Raw genomic sequence first — 18,866 nt, forward strand, 5'->3', positions numbered from 1 at the left:
GAGCTGCTAGCTTGGCTGTACATGTAGACTCTTAAGTCTTGTTAAGATGATGTTGAGCGAAAACAGCTGTCCATTTTGTTGCATATATCTGGGGAAATAATGCAAATTTATTGCAGAAACATAGCAGTTATTTATTAACTTAAGTTATTTTTCCCCAATATGTTTTTAGTTCTTGCACCTGCAGTCTGTTTTCTATTTTAGATTTATTTAAATTTTAGTTTTTTTCGTAGATGCTGAGAGTGTTCCACTATGTAGGCAGAAGCATGTAGCATGTCTGTCCATGGTGGTGCACTGTAAAGATCTTGTTTTACCTCTCAGCAAAGTTTCTTGTAAATTTTGTTCTTAACAAATGTTACAATTTGCAGCATTTTTGCATGAAGTGTTTTGTTAGTCCTGCCTTCCCCTCCAGCTAGTCGATTTTCTGTTTTAACACTTATCACACTCGGCTTGATGAGCTGTCTTCCCTGAAGCAGCATCTAGTTTGAGGTCCAGGGATCACCATTCATCAAAAAACAGTACAGGCATGAATGAAGCTAATGGTAGACATGGCTTTATAGCCTCACCTCGGCTTACTGTTGGTCACACCCAAACGACCAAAAGAACCCTAAAACGTCCTATAAAACTGATTTGAATAGCCAAATATAATTATAATTATTCCCGTGTTGCAGATCTGTTCACTAGAAATATACCAGCCTGCAGAATCACAGTGGCTTTGATTGTTTTGCTTGACCATCTATGAGAAAAGACCGAGATGGGCAAAGTTCTCCAAACTGCCTCAATGTTTGCAGAGGAAGCCCAAACATTTCCTCCAGTCTGCATCATCATGTACAGAGCTAAGTTGTTGAATTTGGCAGCAGAGTCTGGCACGGCCGTGTGAGTTTCTAGAAGAAGCTAATAGATCAGCGTCTGCTCCGTATGTCCTGCCCGGGTTCAGTTAGAAAAGGGCAGGAATGTGCAGCTTTAAGGTTCTTGTTCTTTTTTTTGTTTTGTTTGGTTTCCTGTTATTTTATTGTTTTTTTTTATGCAGACGGATGTGTCTCGCTGTTCCTGGTGTTGAGCTGCTGCAGTATGAGGTGTTGATCAAACGTTGGCTCTACTTTTCTTGTGAGTAATTAGGCGTATAGAGCTCACAGGCAGAGCCAGGAAATACCAGGCTGGTTGTATCAGAAAAGGACCTGTGTGTGTGTGTGTGTGTGTGTGGCTGTGTGTGTGGCTGTGTGTGTGGGGGGGTGTGTCAGTCAGGCCACCAGAGTCCCCTCCACCCAGGCACTTGCATCATGGTTTGCTCCCACTCAGTGTAATGCACTTCAAAACGTTGAGTACTTCACTGTATTATTCCTCTCTGCAGCTGTGTGTATGAGACTGTTTGTCTCTGTCCGATGAGTTTCCTTCAGTTGTAAGGAAATATCTGCTGCTCAGAGTTTTTCCACTGTTTTTATGAGTTTTATGTCAAAATGAGGGTAAAACAAGTGTCTCAGTATTATGAGTCTCATAATGTATGGAAGCATCTGCATTTGTTTTGTTTTTCTTTAATTTGTCTGTATGTTGTCAAGCGGGATAGTTATACTTAAAGGTTGAACAGAATAACTGTAGTATAGTTTTACTTCTGCACAAAACTAGGGCTAATCATTACTTTCATTATTGATGAATCTATTATTCTATCTTATTTTTATGATAAGTTGGTTTCGTCTATAAAACATCAGGTGATGTCTTCAAACTGCTTTTTATCTCCCAACTCAAAGAAACCCCCCCCAAAAATATCCAGTTTACAATTATATAAAACAGAGACAAATATCAAAAACCTCACATTTGACAAGCTGGAATCAACAAATATTTACTTGATTAGTTAGTTAATTGATCAGAATTGACGTTGTTTTATGTTACATTGATGGACTTAATAGTTTCGGCACTTAACAAAATGGCCGAAACCTGAAGAAGCAGAATACAAAAGATGTTGTTTCTCTCCAAAAAACTTCTCTTATCACATGCAGACAAAACAGAATAACTTCAAATAAATCTGGCGTGCGGTGAGATCTAAACTTCTGCAACCAAATAAATTTGTAATATCACCGTTTTACACTGAATGACAACGGCCATCAGTACATTATAAGCTTAATGTTCCAGTATTCAGTATCTGTATATAATGTGGTCAGTGTTTCTGAGCTGCTTTTAGGTTTAAATGTTTTAGGTTTTATTTATCTGGTGTTCACCTGTGGTTAAGTGAGAAGTTTTCTAAATAGAAATAAAATTTAATATAAAATTAATAAATGAGTAATTTCAAACAAAGACTTTTCTGTGTACCGGTTGGATAACAAACAACTGGCAGACAGATTTAGACCAGCAGCCTAATTTATTCTGTCTCCGAGGGCACTGTGGATGTTAAACGGAGTTTGTCAGCTCTAAATTAAACTTTTTACAGAGCCAGTGCAAAATAAGCCAAGCCCTGCTTGTATATTTTTTCCTCACAGATTAACATCAAGGCCCAAGTTGGCCTTCAGCGCAATATTTTAACAGCAGACACAGGGAGAGCGTTCATAGGCTTAAAGATACTGAAAAGGAGTTGCAAAAAGACTTCAGTTGGTGCAGAAAAAATATACAAAAAGCAAACGAAATATCTTTTATCGCTCAAGTACAGACATGAGAAGCCCCAAAGCTTGGATGTATTCAAAGGGATTTTATGCAGAGCACATGTCTGTTAAACTGGAAATGGCTACAACATGTGTTAAACCACTGGTGTCACATCAGTGTGTTGGTGAATTTGGCTACAAAGTGAAGTGTGAATAATTACACCGCGGTTTCTTCGGATATCAATTTATTTGACTAAATTTAAAGAACAACTGTGTTCATTCAGCACATGGTTTCTGTTAGAGCCTCTGGCCTGGAAATCATCTGTGAAAGACTGCAAGTAGCTCCTGGAAACATGCGAGTGAGAACTTTTAACAGCCACATTTTCTTGGCGATCACTTTAGAGCTTATACAGAATATACTGTTGGACTGAATCTACAGCTAATGTTGGATAATTAGGCTGAAATATTTTGATGTCCCAGCTGAGAGAAGTAGAGCAGGGCTGGGAAGCTGTGTGCCAAGTTCTGAATGAATGCTATTTTTAAGTTGTTGACTTGGCACTTACATAATGTTTAGTTCAGTAATTAAAAAACCTCTCAGTTGGCCGATTTCCTCAGCTCTTGTTTGGCAAAGTAGATTTTTGTATTCTGCTACATTGATTTCAGTTGGGTATAATGATAAAATTGGCACACTGTTGGATAAACTCATGATGTTTTTAACAGCACTGGGAGGAAAACAAGCTAACTAGGTCAGCATCTAACTATTATTTGCATTATCGATTAAGTCTGTTGATTTAGTTTTCCATTTAATTAATGGTTTGCTTAGCCTACAAAACGTTGGAAAATACTGAAAAATGTCCATCACAACTTCCCAAGGTCATCTTCACATTGCTTTTGCTTTTTTAGTCCAAAACCCAATGATTTACAATGATATGAAACGGAGAAAAATGAACAAATTTTAACATTGGAGAAGCAGGAACCAGCAGATGTTTGGTACTATTGATTGATGAATGACGATTATTCAAATATAAGTGTAGGAAATTATTATTATTTTTTTTTTTGTTGATCGACCTTTCAGCTCTAAAACTCACTGTACAAAATTCCCCATTTATTCCTCCTTAGGGATAAAATGTGCAAATACGGTTTTTAAGTGTCAGTTCTCCTACTCCTATTGTTTTCTTACAGTCTTAGTGCAAAATGCAAATACTATAATCTCTTAAATGAAAAAAATATTTTTTACAAGGAGGATTCTATCTGCATTGAAGTGAAGAATAAATTCAGTTGAAGAATAAGAATAATGCCAGGATAAGACTACACAATATTTTTGTCTTTCGAGAGGGTCGCTGTGCCAAATGTAGGCGATCAAATATTCTGACATGCAAGGCTTTTTGTCGGGACGTCACGAGGCGTCCCAGGTGCTGCACAGGTTGTCATGCGGCGTGTCACTATGACACATTTTATAAATACCATCAATGATCATGCCCAAAGCTTATTTTTGTTTCCAAAGCCCGGCATCTGTCAGGATGCGCCCATCATCGGGCTGACATCGTGCAGTCTGATCTGGCCCTTAGAACTGGTGGGCCTCTTCACACAAACTGATTTTTAGATTTCTCGAGTAGGAGAAGGGCGTTTTTTTTTTTTTTTTTTAAGTCCAAAAGCTTGTCGACGTTTTCAGGTTGTTGAGCGCTTTGATAGTTCAAGGTGTTCACGGGTGAAACAAAAAGGTAGTGACCAAATTTAGTTTATGTTGTGATGCATTTTTCATCTTTGTGTTGCATATTGTCACTTATTTGTATTATTGCTGAAATATATTGTACAGTATATTATTACACCCCAAGGTTTCAGCTCATCTCTTCTATTTCTGCATGAAAACCTGATGTAGCATAAAGTCCCTAGAGAGACTAGTCATGCTATTGGAGCTTACCTGAGAGAATTTATGAAGGAAATTTTGAAGTTACAAATTAACCAACTAATGTCTTACTTACCCATTTCTCCCCCTTTCAAAAAATGCAGAGGCAAGTAAAGGGGGATGTTTAATCTAGGTGGAGGACCCTTTTGAAAGTTCCTTAAATACTAGCAGTGCTTAGTCATCTTGGTGGAGCTCAATTTTCTTGGGAAGGTTTCATCACATCATCTACAAAAAATGTTTAGTTCTCTGATTGGGCAAACAGTTTTAGAGAGATGAGCAGAGATGATTGTAGAAGAAGACTGGGAAATGTTGAAAATATCACCTCTTATATTCAGAAACAAATAATAGTTTTAATAGCCATTTTAAAAAAAATGGCTGGTCTTTAATTGAGGAAAGAAAATCCTGCAGAACAGTGTGCTGTCTCACACTGCTGGCTGTCTAACTGTTGTGTAATCCCTGTCAAATTGACAATGTAACAGCTGTTGATAACTGGAGCAGACTCCCGGGCTCTCAGTGTCACTGTTGGCTCCCTGTCACTGGAGCGTGACCCCCTTCAGTTGTCCCGTGTTGATGAGGTCATCGCTCAGCTGTTCGGGGTCTCTGCAGTACCAGAGGGCCGACTGTTACTCCTCTGTGTGTGTGTGTGTGTGTGTGTGTGTGTGTGTGTGTGCGTTTCATGTTCTTACAGTGGTGTGCAAAAGTGTTTGCCCGCTTCCTGATTTCTTATTTTTTTGCATGTTTGTCACACTTAAATGTTTCAGACCATCAAACAAATTTAGTCAAAGATAACACAAGTGAACACAAAATGCCGTTTTTAAATGAAGGTTGTTATTATTAAGGGAAAACAAAATCCAAACCTACATGGCCCTGTGTGAAAAAGTGATTGCCCCCTAAACCTAATAACTGGTTGGGCCACCCTTAGCAGCAACAACTGCAATCAAGCGTTTGCGAAACTTTCAATGAGTCTTTAACTCTGCGCTGTGGAGGAATTTTGGCCCACTCATCTTTGCAGAATTGTTGTAATTCAGCCACATTGGAGGGTTTTTGAGCATGAACTGCCTTTTTAAGGTCATGCCACAGCATCTCACTAGGATTCAGGTCAGGACTTTGACTAGGCCACTCCAAAGTCTCAGCCTCACTAGAATGCTGTATCAAGTTCACATCTGAATCCATATAAGGTTCGGCTATTATGCAACAGATGTTGAATAAACATTCGCAAACAGTTTGCTCTACTTATCTCCACTAGGCCACTCCAAAGTCTTCATTTTGTTCTTCTTCTGCCATTCAGGGACCCCACAACAACATCCAAAGAACTGCAGGCCTCACTTGCCTCAGTTAAGGTCAGTGTTCATGACTCCACCATAAGAAAGAGACTGGGCAAAAATGGCCTGCATGGCAGAGTTCCAAGACGAAAACCACTGCTGAGCAAATAGAACATTAAGGCTCGTCTCATTTTTGCCAGAAAACATCTTGATGATCGCCAAGACTTTTGGGAAAATACTCTGTGGACTGACGAGACAAAAGTTGAACTTTTTGGAAGGTGTGTGTCCCATTACATCTGGTGTAAAAGTAACACCGCATTTCAGAAAAAGAACATCATACCAACAGTAAAATATGGTGGTGGTAGTGTGATGGTGTGGGGCTGTTTTGCTGCTTCAGGACCTGGAAGACTTGCTGTGATAAATGGAACCATGAATTCTGCTGTCTACCAAAAACTCCAAAAAGGAGAATGTCCGGCCATCTGTTCATGACCTCAAGCTGAAGTGAACTTGGGTTCTGCAGCAGGACAATGATCCAAAACACACCAGCAAGTCCACCTCTGAATGGCTGAAGAACAAAATGAAGACTGTGGAGTGGCCTAGTCAAAGTCCTGACCTGAATCCTATTGAGATGCTGTGGCATGACCTTAAAAAGGCAGTTCATGCTCGAAAAATGTGGCTGAATTACAACAATTCTGCAAAGATGAGTGGGCCAAAATTCCTCCACAGCGCTGTAAAAGACTCATTGCAAGTTATCACAAACGCTTGATTGCAGTTGTTGCTGCTAAGGGTGGCCCAACCAGTTATTAGGTTTAGGGGGCAATCACTTTTTCACACAGGGCCATGTAGGTTTGGATTTTGTTTTCCCTTAATAATAACAACCTTCATTTAAAAACTGCATTTTGTGTTTACTTGTGTTATCTTTGACTATTTAAATTTGTCTGATGATCTGAAACATTTAAGTGTGACAAACATGCAAAAAAACAAGAAATCAGGAAGGGGGCAAACACTTTTGCACACCACTGTATATCCCGGTGGGGACTTGTGTCACCGTGGTGACAAAGATTGAGGTCTCCACGGGTAGAGACTGCTTTTTGAGGGTTAAGACTTGGTTTTAGGGTACAGGTTACAATTAGGTTAGGGTAAGGGTTAAGGTTAGGCATTTAGTTGTGATTGTTAAGGTTAGGGTAAGGGGCTAGGGAAAGCATTATGTCAATGACTGTCCCCCATGGGGATAGTAAAACAAACCTGTCTTCTGTGTGTGTGTGTGAGAGAGAGAGAGAGAGAGAAAGACATGGCTGACCAGCACTCTGTAACTCGTGCCAGGGAGAGTCCTCAAACCGAGACAGGACAGCACAAGACCGTGACTGTGCTGCCTCAGAGATTATTTATACCAGGGGAAAAAAAGGATGTGCTTATTTCAGGTCAGTGCAGCAGAAAACACAACCCGGGCTTTGTCTTAAGAAGTGCACTTGGTGGAAAGCTTTATTCAAAATTTAAGTTTACTTCCTAAAAATAAAAGAACATAGCTTTATTTACTGGCACGAATACATAGCTGTAAAAGTTTAAATTAACTTTTGATTAGTAATATATTAGGTTTAGGGCTGCAGCTAACAATTTATTTTCTGCAGATAATTTTTTGGTTAATCGTTTTGTCCTGTAAAATGTCAGATAATAGTGAAAAATGGCCATTATAATTTCCCAGAGCCCAAGGGGATGTCTTTGTTTTATCCAACCAACTGTCTAAAACCCACATTTTCAGTTTACTAACATATTTGACAAAGAAAAGCCACAAATCCCCACATTTGTGAAGCTGGAACCAGTAAATATTTGGCATTTTTGGTTGGTTTTAGTAACTATTTGTTTCTGTTCTAATTTGGTGAAACTACATGGTGTGAAGTAAAAAAAGCATTTCATAAAATTAGTCAATCAACAGGAAATAATACAACAGGAAGTTTGAAAACTTTCATTTTTTTTGATAAATGATGAACATCCGTTTTTCTGTTTTTAATTTACTGTTAATTGAATAAGATTGAATATCTTTGGGTTTGTCGGACAAAATAAGCAGTTTGAAGACGTCACTTTGTGCTCTGGGAAATTGTGACAAGCATGTTTCGCTATATTCTGACCCTTTTTATAGATTAAAAAAATAAATAAAGTAATGGAAAAATGCTAAAAATAATTGCTAGTTGGAGCCTTAACTTGATATAAAATTTAAGATTACTTCTAAAAACAATAAAGGTCAGCTATATCAAGAGTTTTACTTACACATGAACTGTCCTTAACACATTGTGAAAGTTGGAACTGACTTATAAATAACACTGTTTGGTTTATACTTATGTCTTACATACACTTACACCAGAGTATAAACGTTTGACATGTACAGTAGCTAAGCTATCTGTCTCAACAACAGGCTGTTATTGCCATGAGTTCACCTCCCCTCCACTGAATAACAGGACTCTTATTTGGGTAGGGAAAGCGCTCAACTCGGAGCCTCACGGGATTGGAGAAGGCAGCTGTCCAATAGTGCGCCAGAGCAGTGCTGTGCTTAGTTTACACCAATAGTAGAACTTTTTTTCCCCCTTATGGAGAGAGGCTTGAGAGAGTGCACAGAGTGAGGAGAAACAGCGATTCTGTAGCTTGAACAGCCTGACCTCAGTACAGTATATCCTGTCCTCTAAAACAGCCAGCAGAGCAAAGGAGTGAAGAAGGAAAAGTAAAAATGGAGAGAGTGCTGTTGGTCTGAGGTGAGTGAAACTTGAACAACAAGGCGGTGAGGTTTTAGCAGCAGGCTTAGCCTTGTAATTCCCTCCTCTGTTTTAGCTGAATGGAAAGGATTGACGGGAGAAGTTGCCGGAGCTGGGTGGACTGGAAAGGAAGGAGCAGGGCCGTTTATTTCAAGCCTGTGTTTGCTTTAGTCGGTGAGAGTTCCAGGCATACCAAGAACAAGGCGCTGTATTTAGCCAACACAGTGTGACAGTAGTGGAGTCTTCTAATGGCCTGGAAAGCTGACTGGCTCTATAGACTCAGATCTCTCTGACAGGGCGTATGTGTGGAGTTTGGACTTTGTACATGTTAATCAAAGTTGCTTAAATGAAAGTGTATGAACTTAAGAAATTCAGTGTAGCTTGTTTATTATTCCTGTCTTCAAATATATGGTTCATTTGTGTCTGTTAAAACTCAAATGTGGGACATGAGGGATGGATTTTGGACTAGAAAATATTGACATTGTCTATTTTTCTGTCTCACTGACCCCTTTGGCTCTTCTCTTATCCAAACAACAGCCTGTTTATCTGTTACAAGCTTTGCACTGTAAGGCACTTTGCACTACAGTTTGGTTTCCACAAACCTCAACAGGCTAAATTATACAAGGATATCCAGCATTTGTTTTTATTTTGAAGTTTACTATGCCACTTGCTATTTTGAGTTGGCTTCGCATAGTTGGATGATTATCACTCACGCTTTTCCAGCAGCGATGTGAGAAACCTGAGACGTGTTTGTACTTGCACTGTCAAATTATGGCGATTGTCAGTGGCCGAGGAAACACTTTAACTGACACTCAAGCTGTTTCAAGGGCTTCAAAAGAGTGTTATGTTACATTTGTAGACATTAAGTGAATAATGTAGCACATTTTTTGGTCCTTACAAAAACATTCAAATCCAAACTCTTAACTAATGTGTCATGTAATGTTCTTGTGGTCTCTATTTCAGAAAAAGGACAAAGATGCCCAAGCACAGAAGACGAGAAGGACTCTGTGGCCCCCTACTATGTTGAAACTCCCTATGGTTATCAGCTAGACCTGGACTTCCTTAAATATGTCGATGACATTGAGAGGGGCAACACCATTAGGAAGCTGAGTATCCAGAGGAAGCCCAAAGTGGCCAAACCCTTGTCGGTGCCTCGGGGAAGCACTGGCGGGGGCAGCACTCAGGCTGAATGGACCTCCACAGACTCCCTGTCCTCTTCCAACAGCGACGACAAGCAGTCACCAGTCTTCTTCAACTCCAGGCCCCAGATTGCTGTGCCGCTGACCCCCACCCTCTCCAGGGCAACCTGTGAAGCACCCCTGCAACAATCCTACTTGAGCCTCGCAGAGCAGAAACAGCTCCTGCCACCTCCTTCGCCCAGGTTTGCTCCTCGTCACAACCCACAGGTGGAGAGGACCCTCATGGAGACGCGTCTTCGACTCGAACAGGAGCGTCTGCTCATGCAGCCGCACAGTGAGCCTCCGATGCCCCGCCGCCGTCTCGCCAGCTTTGGCGGTATGGGCTCCAGTAGCTCGCTGTCCTCTTACTCAGGCTCCATTGCCCCAAGCCAGATCTCCCCCAGCACCCATCAGCCTCTTCTAATCAATGGTCACCTCCCCAATGGAGAGTATAACCCCTACTACCCGCCATCCATGGGGAGCTCCATCCGCCACAGCCCCATGAGCTCAGGCATGGCCACACCTGTGACAAATGTCAGTCCATTACACCTTCAACAAATTCGGGAGCAGATGGTTGTGGCCCTCAAGAAGCTGAAAGAGCTAGAGGAGCAGGTGAAAACCATTCCTATCTTACAGGTTAAGATTGCAGTTCTTCAGGAAGAGAAAAGACAGTTGGCTGCTCAGTCCAAAAATCAAGGTCCTGGTGGCTTCCGTAAGCGTTCCTACAGTGTAGGCAGTGCTGACCAAATGGAGAACCCGGGCCCCATCCAAAAGGAAACAGAACTGCACATCATGGAGCCTGAAGCCCAGGAACAGAGCGCTCAGCGGCTGGAGGAGTTCAGACGTCTGGCTGCTGACGTCCAAGCTCTGGAAAAGACAACCCAGGACAATAATATTAATGAAATTCAGCCTCATACTCTCACACAAAACCAGGCCCACCAAAAGTCCATTGGCATAGTTACTGATGAAAACATGAACAACCTTCCTGCCACTCACAGAAAGCTGACAAATGAACATTGTTTCCGGGATGCGGGAGTATCGACGGAGCGGCAGGAAATGCGCAGCGCTGCGGTCGGTGTGACCGAGGCCATGCTGGGCATGACCAGTGAAGCTGAGAAAGAGATTGAGCTCCAGCAGCAAACCATTGAAGCACTGAAGGAGAAGATCTACCGCTTGGAGGTGCAGCTGAAAGAAACTACTCACCAAATAGAGATGGGAAAGCTAAAACTGGAGCTCCAAGCAGCCGGTGGGTCAAACAAGAAAAAAGCAGACAAAGGTTTGATGGCCAGGCCTGAGATGTACAATGCCTGTGTAGAGGCCAAAGTCCAGATGCGCAGCCAGGGAGTGGGTGACCATCTGGAATTCAGCCATGCTAACACAGCTAAAACTCTACAAAGCCACACTATAGGAGTGTCCTGTCAACCCAGTGTGCAGAGTGTTGCCACCGGCCCAGAGATCCCTATGGACCGGTGGGTGGTGCATGAGCGTGTGGAGGTAAATGATCAGTGTGTAGGGAGATGGGTGGAGACATGTCACCAGCAGGTAGGCATGGAGCTGAATGTTTGTGAAGTGGGAGTTAACACAGAAGAATCAGTAGACAGCTTGGCTCTCTGCAAAGCCATGGCGGAGTTGAGCAAAGAGTCGAGATCAATTGGCTGCGGAAATTGTTCAGTGGATGTGATCGTTAGTCCTATCAAGACGCTGGTGTCACAAGGAACTGACCCAGATTTAATCAGCAAAGTGGACTCTAGTGTCATGGCTGCTCCTGAGTCAGCAACTCAGCAGACAAATACTGAGATAGAGGTTGCGAGCAAATCCACCAACACAAAAACAGCTGTCCTGACTGACTCTTTCACTGATATGGTGTTGATCACTTGTGACAAGCACACCAACACGGCTGTGGCTGAAACGAGGACGGTTGCTGCTGGAGAAGGACTTGTCAAAGATGTTCACTCAACAGCAAAGATGCGTTCGATCGCTGTTGGAACCACCACAGATGTGGAGTCATTCCTCAGCAAAGATAGCTCTACTAAAACCAAAGAATGTGGGGTGGGACCAGTTAGCATCCATGAGAACTTCTTGGTTGGCTTAAAAACCAGGAACATAGCATGCGGCCCCTCCCAGCCAAGTGAATCTGTCACAAGTAGCAGCAAAGAGACTCTGGAGGTTAAGACTGAGGCTGCAGCAATGCAAGCTCAGGCCCAGGGGGGCGCCGGACTGGATCATTACATCGAGAGGGTGCAGAAGCTGCTGCAGGAACAACAAATGCTGCTAGCTGACAACTACAGCGAGCTTGCAGAAGCTTTTGGTCAGCCCCAGTCCCAGTTTGGATCCATCAACAGTCAGCTGGTCAGCACGCTCTCGTCCATTAACACGGTCATGAAGCATGGAAGCGCTGAGGACATCCTCAAGCTGCAGTCAGACTCTGGGAACTCAAACAAAGGTGAGAGGTTTACCACATCCAGCACTGAGGATGCTAATGGTTCCACATGCTCACAAGTGTTGCAAAAACATAAATGGTTCTTGTGATAATTGGCTGAAAGTCATGCCAGGCAATGAACACAGTCAGAGGCAATCAAACCATAGTTTCAAGGGCAGACAACAGAAAATGTGCACACAGACACACATACACAGTATCTTGCTCAAGCAGAATAGCTGGCAAGCAGTCATGTATTTAGTGCCTGAGGGCACATTGTTATTTTCTTTTTTCTCTTCCAGGGTTTATTGTACAATAGATTAAACTAGTTTCTGTCTCTTATTAGCTTAGCTTAGCTAAGGCACTTAACGATTACAAGAAGAATGATTCTGTTTTGGTAATTACAAATGAAATGTTTTGGAGTTGTTATATTTTAGTGCAGTTTTTGGGGCCAGAGCAATTACTCCTGGGTAAAAACACCTCAATTATGCTCTTACCAGTCTGATAAGTACCTCCTTAGAGTTTTAAGAGTAGCGGCACTTAGTCGACCTGTGGAGTTATTTTGTATACAAACAAAATAAATTTTATGTTTTTAAGCATTTTAAATCCTGCACTGTTTACATCCATACTTACTAGCTTGCAGTCTTCTTCTTCCGTCTTTGTTGGCATTTTTGTGCATTTCTTGACATATTACTGCCATCTTCCAATCAGTGAAATAATGTGAAACCACTGACAGGACTGTGTATTGCGTACCCCTCACATGTACACGTGCATCCTCGTGCACAAACCAAACAGGGAACCGCATGTAAAAGAAACGGCTCCATAGCAATACTAGAGGCCAAAAACTTCACAGGGAAGGATGTAAATCATGAAATTTACAAAATTGAGATGATAACCCATAGGATTAGGAATTCAGTTCATTTATTTTGAAATAAGATGGAAGAAGATAAAAAAAACAGACATTAAACACAGAGATTTGGGCGTACACACCAAGGTCTAATAATCAAGATTCGGGGGTGGTTAGAGGGATCACACACTGTCTAAAGAGAATCCTGATAGGATCAGACAGGCCAAAGTTATCTCTGACCCTGAAAAATGCAGCGGGGGCTGTGGACATGAACCAACAATGAGCTCATTTCTTTTTGGGAACCAGTAACGTCGCACCAATCAGCCACTTGTTGTTTTTGCGGGCTGCCCTGCCTTCACTAACACCTCACTGCTGATGCTGATTCATAGCTCCTTCTGAGTTACATAACATGCATTCATGCTGGCTGGCACAGAGGCGATTGTCTGAGTTGTGTGCGTGCTTGTTTCTGGTCAGTTGCTGGCCTCTTTAGGAATGTAGAATTACTAACCAGACGTAGTTCCTGTTCATGTAACTAATGTCGGTATAATCACGGCCCTGAACACAATAAGTGGGAACAACTGTAAAAGAGTGTCCGTTAAGATGCTGATAGCGATGGTTGGAGTTGGATTTCTGTGTCCAAGGAGTTGCAAGTAAGATCAGAAAAAAACTGTAAGCAACTTTCTCCAAGTCAGTTGGTTGTAGTTGCATTTTACTGTCACTTTATTGAGGCTGTTTTGTGTCAAGAACCTGAAGATATTAACAGAGTTAAACGAACCATAACTTGCCAACTCATTAAAAAATGTCTGTCAGTTTAAAGCTTTTTGTTTTAACAAAAATCCACATTGAATTAGTCATTGTTTTTTTGTTTTTTTTTTTTTTTTTTTAAGTGGTAAATAGGGTTAAATAAAGTAGTTGAAGGTACATTGTGGAGTTGCATGGATTTGCGTACATTCACTTTTTCTTACCAGATTGCATTGTGTATTTGTATCATTAACACCTGACAAACTTGCTAAATGCATATATTTATATTCTCTATACTTCTTATAAATTCCCTCCCTAAATCAGACAAACAAAGCATATTTTCTGTTTTGAAACCTTCATTGTTTACATCAGCTAGCAGTGTTTTTTTCCTTCTCCCTCTTCTGTTAATGCATTCCTGCCACCAACTGTCGATTTTGAAATTGCATGAAAGTCATCATGCAGCAAATCTCATCTTGGCAAGACATTGACGTAAATTCCAGCTTTATTTACCAACACATTGGCTGAGTTGACATGCAGGTTGTAAATTATTATTATTTATTTTTTTTTTTTTAGGAAGTGAGGGGATCAGGAAAAAGGCAGGCTTAGTTAGTTGCATTCTCAAACTTTCAGGGGCTTTAGGATTTGTCTTTATAAATTCACCAATATTCACCGTATCTTATTTCTTATATATTCATGATTTAAATAAGCAACAATCAAAGTTATTATCTTCTAAGGAATCGGCTAATCTGCTCCATCAGTATGTGTGGGTATGGTTTGATGGCCTGACAACATTCAAAAAACCCACAACTGTCATCACGTTTGATTCAGATCTCACTAAACTCTCATTGGTGCACGGAAATACATGACATCACCTTTTACCAAGTGAACACTGCCCATTTCAAATCGTTCAGAAAAGAAAGGGGGGGGCGCCCACAAATACAGAAATCTCATGTGAAATAACCAAAATGATGTGTTTTTTGTCGGACCCCATCATCATCATAGTAACAAGCTGATTGAGAGAAGGTTTTCAAGGCCTTTTAATAGAATGCAAATTATTCACCTCGTCCCTGTGCTTGTAGCTTGCGTGTCCATCCTTTCAGTTTCAAACAACATGGTCGTGCTTATTATAACATTTCTGCGCAGCACCTCTAGTGGTCAAAAACTCCACAGGGTACCCTTTTCAATAGTAGTACACTTTTATTGCATAATTGAGCTGCCATGCCCTGCCTGTGCATTTGGATACTGACTTTGGTGTACCTCTCCTCCTTTTAGATTGCAGTCAGCAGCTCTGCGCCCAGTCACTGTCTGTTCAACCAGAGCGGTCACAGATGGAGAAGACTTTATCAGGCCTCACTCCTGCAGATAAACCTGCCAGCACAACTGCACAGCAGCAGCAGATCAGTGCAGCGGAGCAGAAGAGCCGCATGGATCTGCAGATGTCTACAGCACTACATGGTACGGCTGCCTTCACACACCTGCACCACCAACGATATTGTGGTGGTGTCTCACATTTTTCTTAGTCCCGTTTGGCTCCATCATGGAGGTCCATTAAGCATCTGGCTGTGTGAAAATGTCAACCTGTAAATCAAGAAAGAGACTCCTGCTTTGAGGATGTAGGTCAGTTTAGTTATGAAGTGAAGTCTATAGAAAATACTGTAGGTATCTGTACTTTTAACCTTTTCTGATCCCTTCAACAGGAGTTGCAGCTTAAATAGTGTCAAGTAACGTGTGTCAGCAAAGAAAGCTAAATGAGAAAAGCAGCTGATTGGCAGCTCCTAATAGATACACTGCAGTCAGAAAGAGCTGGGATAGTGACAGTTTTTTGTTGTTGTTGTGTTGGCTCAGCACATAGATTTGAATTGAAACAATGACTATGAGGTGAAAGTGCTGAATGTCAGCTTTAAGTTGATGATTTTCACATAAGATGAAATGCAATTCTTTTTATACAGTATATACTGTATAGTCCTTAAATTTAAGAGGACAGAAAGTAATTGGACAAATTAACAAACTCATCATTTATTTGACTAAAAGGAATTTGACACCAAATATCAATGACTATCTGACGTATTTGACCCACAGACATTAGCAGAAACCAGAGGGGAAAACAGACTGAAGCACACTGATTGATTTGCATCCTTTTTAATAGTGCAAACAGACCAATGTTTCGACACCACTGTGTCTTCACCAGAGCCAAAAAGGGGACAAAGACAAAAGGCAAACACATATATAGTCAGCCTATAATAGGTTTACATTTGTTTTTGGATTGCTGGTTCCGCTGAACTTCAAATCTGTTGGATAATGAATTCAAGCGCAGGAGTTCAGCTAGTGCTACACCCATGTGCTATACACACATCACAAACAAAATAACGCAGATATCAAAAACCAAGTTTAAAAAAAAAAGATCAAGTATTGCATCCATCAAGTACGATCAATTAGAGGAGACATGACACTTTGCTGATGACTGACTGATGGTCATGAGACATGACTGATGCTCTGCCAGGCCTGTACTGCAACAATCTCCGCTTCATGTGTTGTTGTTTTTTTGGTGGATTTTTGCCTTCGGTCTGGTCCTCAGCAGTGAAACACATGATCAGTTGGATCGAGATCAGATGATGTTTTATGGCCACTTTTTGGCTGTAAGAAACCACTTCAGGATAATTGTCCTGCTGCATTATTGTAAAATTGCTCATTGCTAGATCGTTAAATCCAGTGTGCTGGTGCACAGAGCCAAAAAATGAAAAACACACAATGAGTTGCAGGCTATGTATATCTGATATTTTAGCAAAAAGGCAGTGGTAGTTATCTGACCAGATCACGAGGCTATGGTTAGCTTGCTAAAAATACACTCTCTAAACACAAAATTAATCAGTTTCTTCAGTGGTGAAGTTCTAATATTACAGTTGGTTTAGAAATAGCTGCAGATTTTCGTGGCTATTTATATGTAAAATATGTCTATAGCATCACCTGAATGCCATTGTCCTCATGGTTTGCACACATACTTCATATATGAAGCAGGCAACAGGCAAAATATGGCCACAAACATCACCATCAGCCTGGATTCCTCCTGACGAGCTGCTCGCACTCCCTCCTGTCAAAACACGGGAAACGTGCAGAATGACTCTGTAGCTACTGAGCGTGCACACGCCAATGTATACATATGCAACTGCATACATGTTGATACATGAACACACACACACTCACTCTCTCTCAGCTGTTCCCCAGAGCAGTGAAAGAGGCCCCTCCATCGGGGCAAGTCTTGGCAGATGTGCTGAGTGTTCTGGCTCTCGGCTGGTATTTTGGTTTCTGAGGCCTGTATTTAAAATGACTGAGATACTTGAGGGTTTGGGGAAACTTCCAATGCTTCGCTGACAGATTGCATTGGAAAGAACATGAGACAGACACTTAATGGCTACTTTCCTCTAAGCCAAAGCTCTTGATCATGTCAGAGGACTTTAGTGGATCACTCAGGCGTTATCAGCCATTTGTGATGAACTAACTCGCGGGCGTGTTAGTTAAGTTGTGTGGCTGTTAACTGCAGGATACTTTCTAATGTTGCAGGAAAAGACTGCAACGGGAGATTTTATGAGGAGGATTATAATAAAAAATATATAATAAAATGACAAGAAAAAATACAGGAAAAGAGAAGAAAAAGAAACAGAGTTTATAGAGACTTGACAGTTATCTACAGTACACATTATTCACAGTAGGATTTAACGAAATCAACAGCTGTTTGAGAAGCAGCTGTTGCCTCATCATTAAGGGCATTATAGAACCAATCGACATCTAAAACTAAAAGAAACTTAAAGGCTGTCTTTTTATGATCTATAAACTCCAGATAAATGTCATTTTTACTTTTGTGTTGATCTTCTTTTCTAAGTTATCCTGCTGTGCTCACTTTTCTCTCCTGCAGGGCAGCCATGCAGCCAGAACACCCTGAAATCCATCATGAAGAAGAAAGATGGCCGTCCCGACTCCAACGGCACCAAGAAGAACCTGCAGTTCGTCGGGGTGAACGGAGGGTGAGTCGGAAAATATAATCACAGGCTCTCCTGTTTGAACTTGTATTTAATCTCCGTCATGAATATTTAAGTAGATTATCTTTTATTTTGCATTTTAAGATGCCTGTTTTGTCATGTATTAGTGTTTTTAAGTATCCCAAGTGAGGTTAAAGGTGCTGCTGTTTTACATTTACGAGGCTGTTGTGTTGATGTTCTTTCTTGTTAAACGTGGGCTTGTTAACATCCACATGGCGTTCTGGATGAGAGCATGTTGCAGCTTTTTTTTTTTTTTTGTGTGTGCAAACACCTTCAAGTTTCTGTGTGTTTGTCGCCCCCTTGTGGCCCAGGTACGAGACTACATCAAGTGACGACTCCAGCTCAGAGGACAGCAGCTCCTCTGGGTCGGATGAGGAGGATGAGGATGAGGAGAAGGAGTACGGAGGAAAGGAGGAATATAAGAACGTGGAGGGAGGGAGCACCAGGGAGGTGTTCCAGCCTGAGGGAGCAGAGGATGTGAATAAGAAGGACGAAGAGGAAAGTTCAGAGAAGCAGGAGATGAGAGAGAGGTGGGTTAAAGAAAACTAAATCCCATTTTAGTTGACTGTTTTCACTCTTCTGAACTAACCTACTGTGAGAATTTTATTTATCCTCGAAATTTATTTGGAGAGTATTTTCTTTTGCTGGTTCTTCTAGCTTTGTCTTCACTCTCACCTCAGACACAGTAGATAACGAGCTGAGTAATAATGATAAATAATCTGACAAAAGCAGCTGCAGTTATACATATTTTTCTGTCAGTAGCTTCTGGGGACATTTGATCAGTCACATTAATGTGGGGAAATGTTTTACTATTATTAGATAAAGGACAAGCAAATGGGGATTGAAGCTATTTGAATGTTATAATAATAATAATAATAATAACGTTTCATTGTGTTTGACGTCTCTCCAAAGGTATGAGCTAAGTGAGAAGATGCTGGCTGCTTGCAACATTCTCAAAACTCACCTCAGTGACCCGAAGGCTGTGAGCAGTAAAGATGTGGTGAGGAGTTTTTGTGGTCTTGTCATACTCAGTTGTGCTTAATAATAGCAATCTACTGTATAAAGTATACTGTATATTAATACTACACTAAGCTGTGGAATAACAACATTTAACTGTATCCAACACAGAGATCCTATGTTATTTGTCTTCACAATGTATTTTTTTCATCAC

General features: G+C 41.2%; 1 protein-coding gene across 2 annotated transcripts in view; it reads left to right on the forward strand.

Moving 5' to 3' along the window:
* Positions 1-18,866, forward strand: part of kank1a (KN motif and ankyrin repeat domains 1a) — a 71,299-nt gene that overhangs the window by 45,135 nt on the left and 7,298 nt on the right. For both annotated transcript variants that reach the window (XM_044196013.1, XM_044196014.1), the window contains 5 exons: positions 9,443-12,100; positions 14,934-15,116; positions 17,572-17,680; positions 18,007-18,225; positions 18,608-18,695. In XM_044196013.1, the coding sequence (XP_044051948.1) occupies positions 9,443-12,100; positions 14,934-15,116; positions 17,572-17,680; positions 18,007-18,225; positions 18,608-18,695 (3,257 nt within the window). The remainder of the gene's footprint in view (positions 1-9,442; positions 12,101-14,933; positions 15,117-17,571; positions 17,681-18,006; positions 18,226-18,607; positions 18,696-18,866) is intronic.

This window comes from Siniperca chuatsi, linkage group LG5 (assembly GCF_020085105.1).
Source record: "Siniperca chuatsi isolate FFG_IHB_CAS linkage group LG5, ASM2008510v1, whole genome shotgun sequence".
Lineage (NCBI taxonomy): Eukaryota > Metazoa > Chordata > Actinopteri > Centrarchiformes > Sinipercidae > Siniperca > Siniperca chuatsi.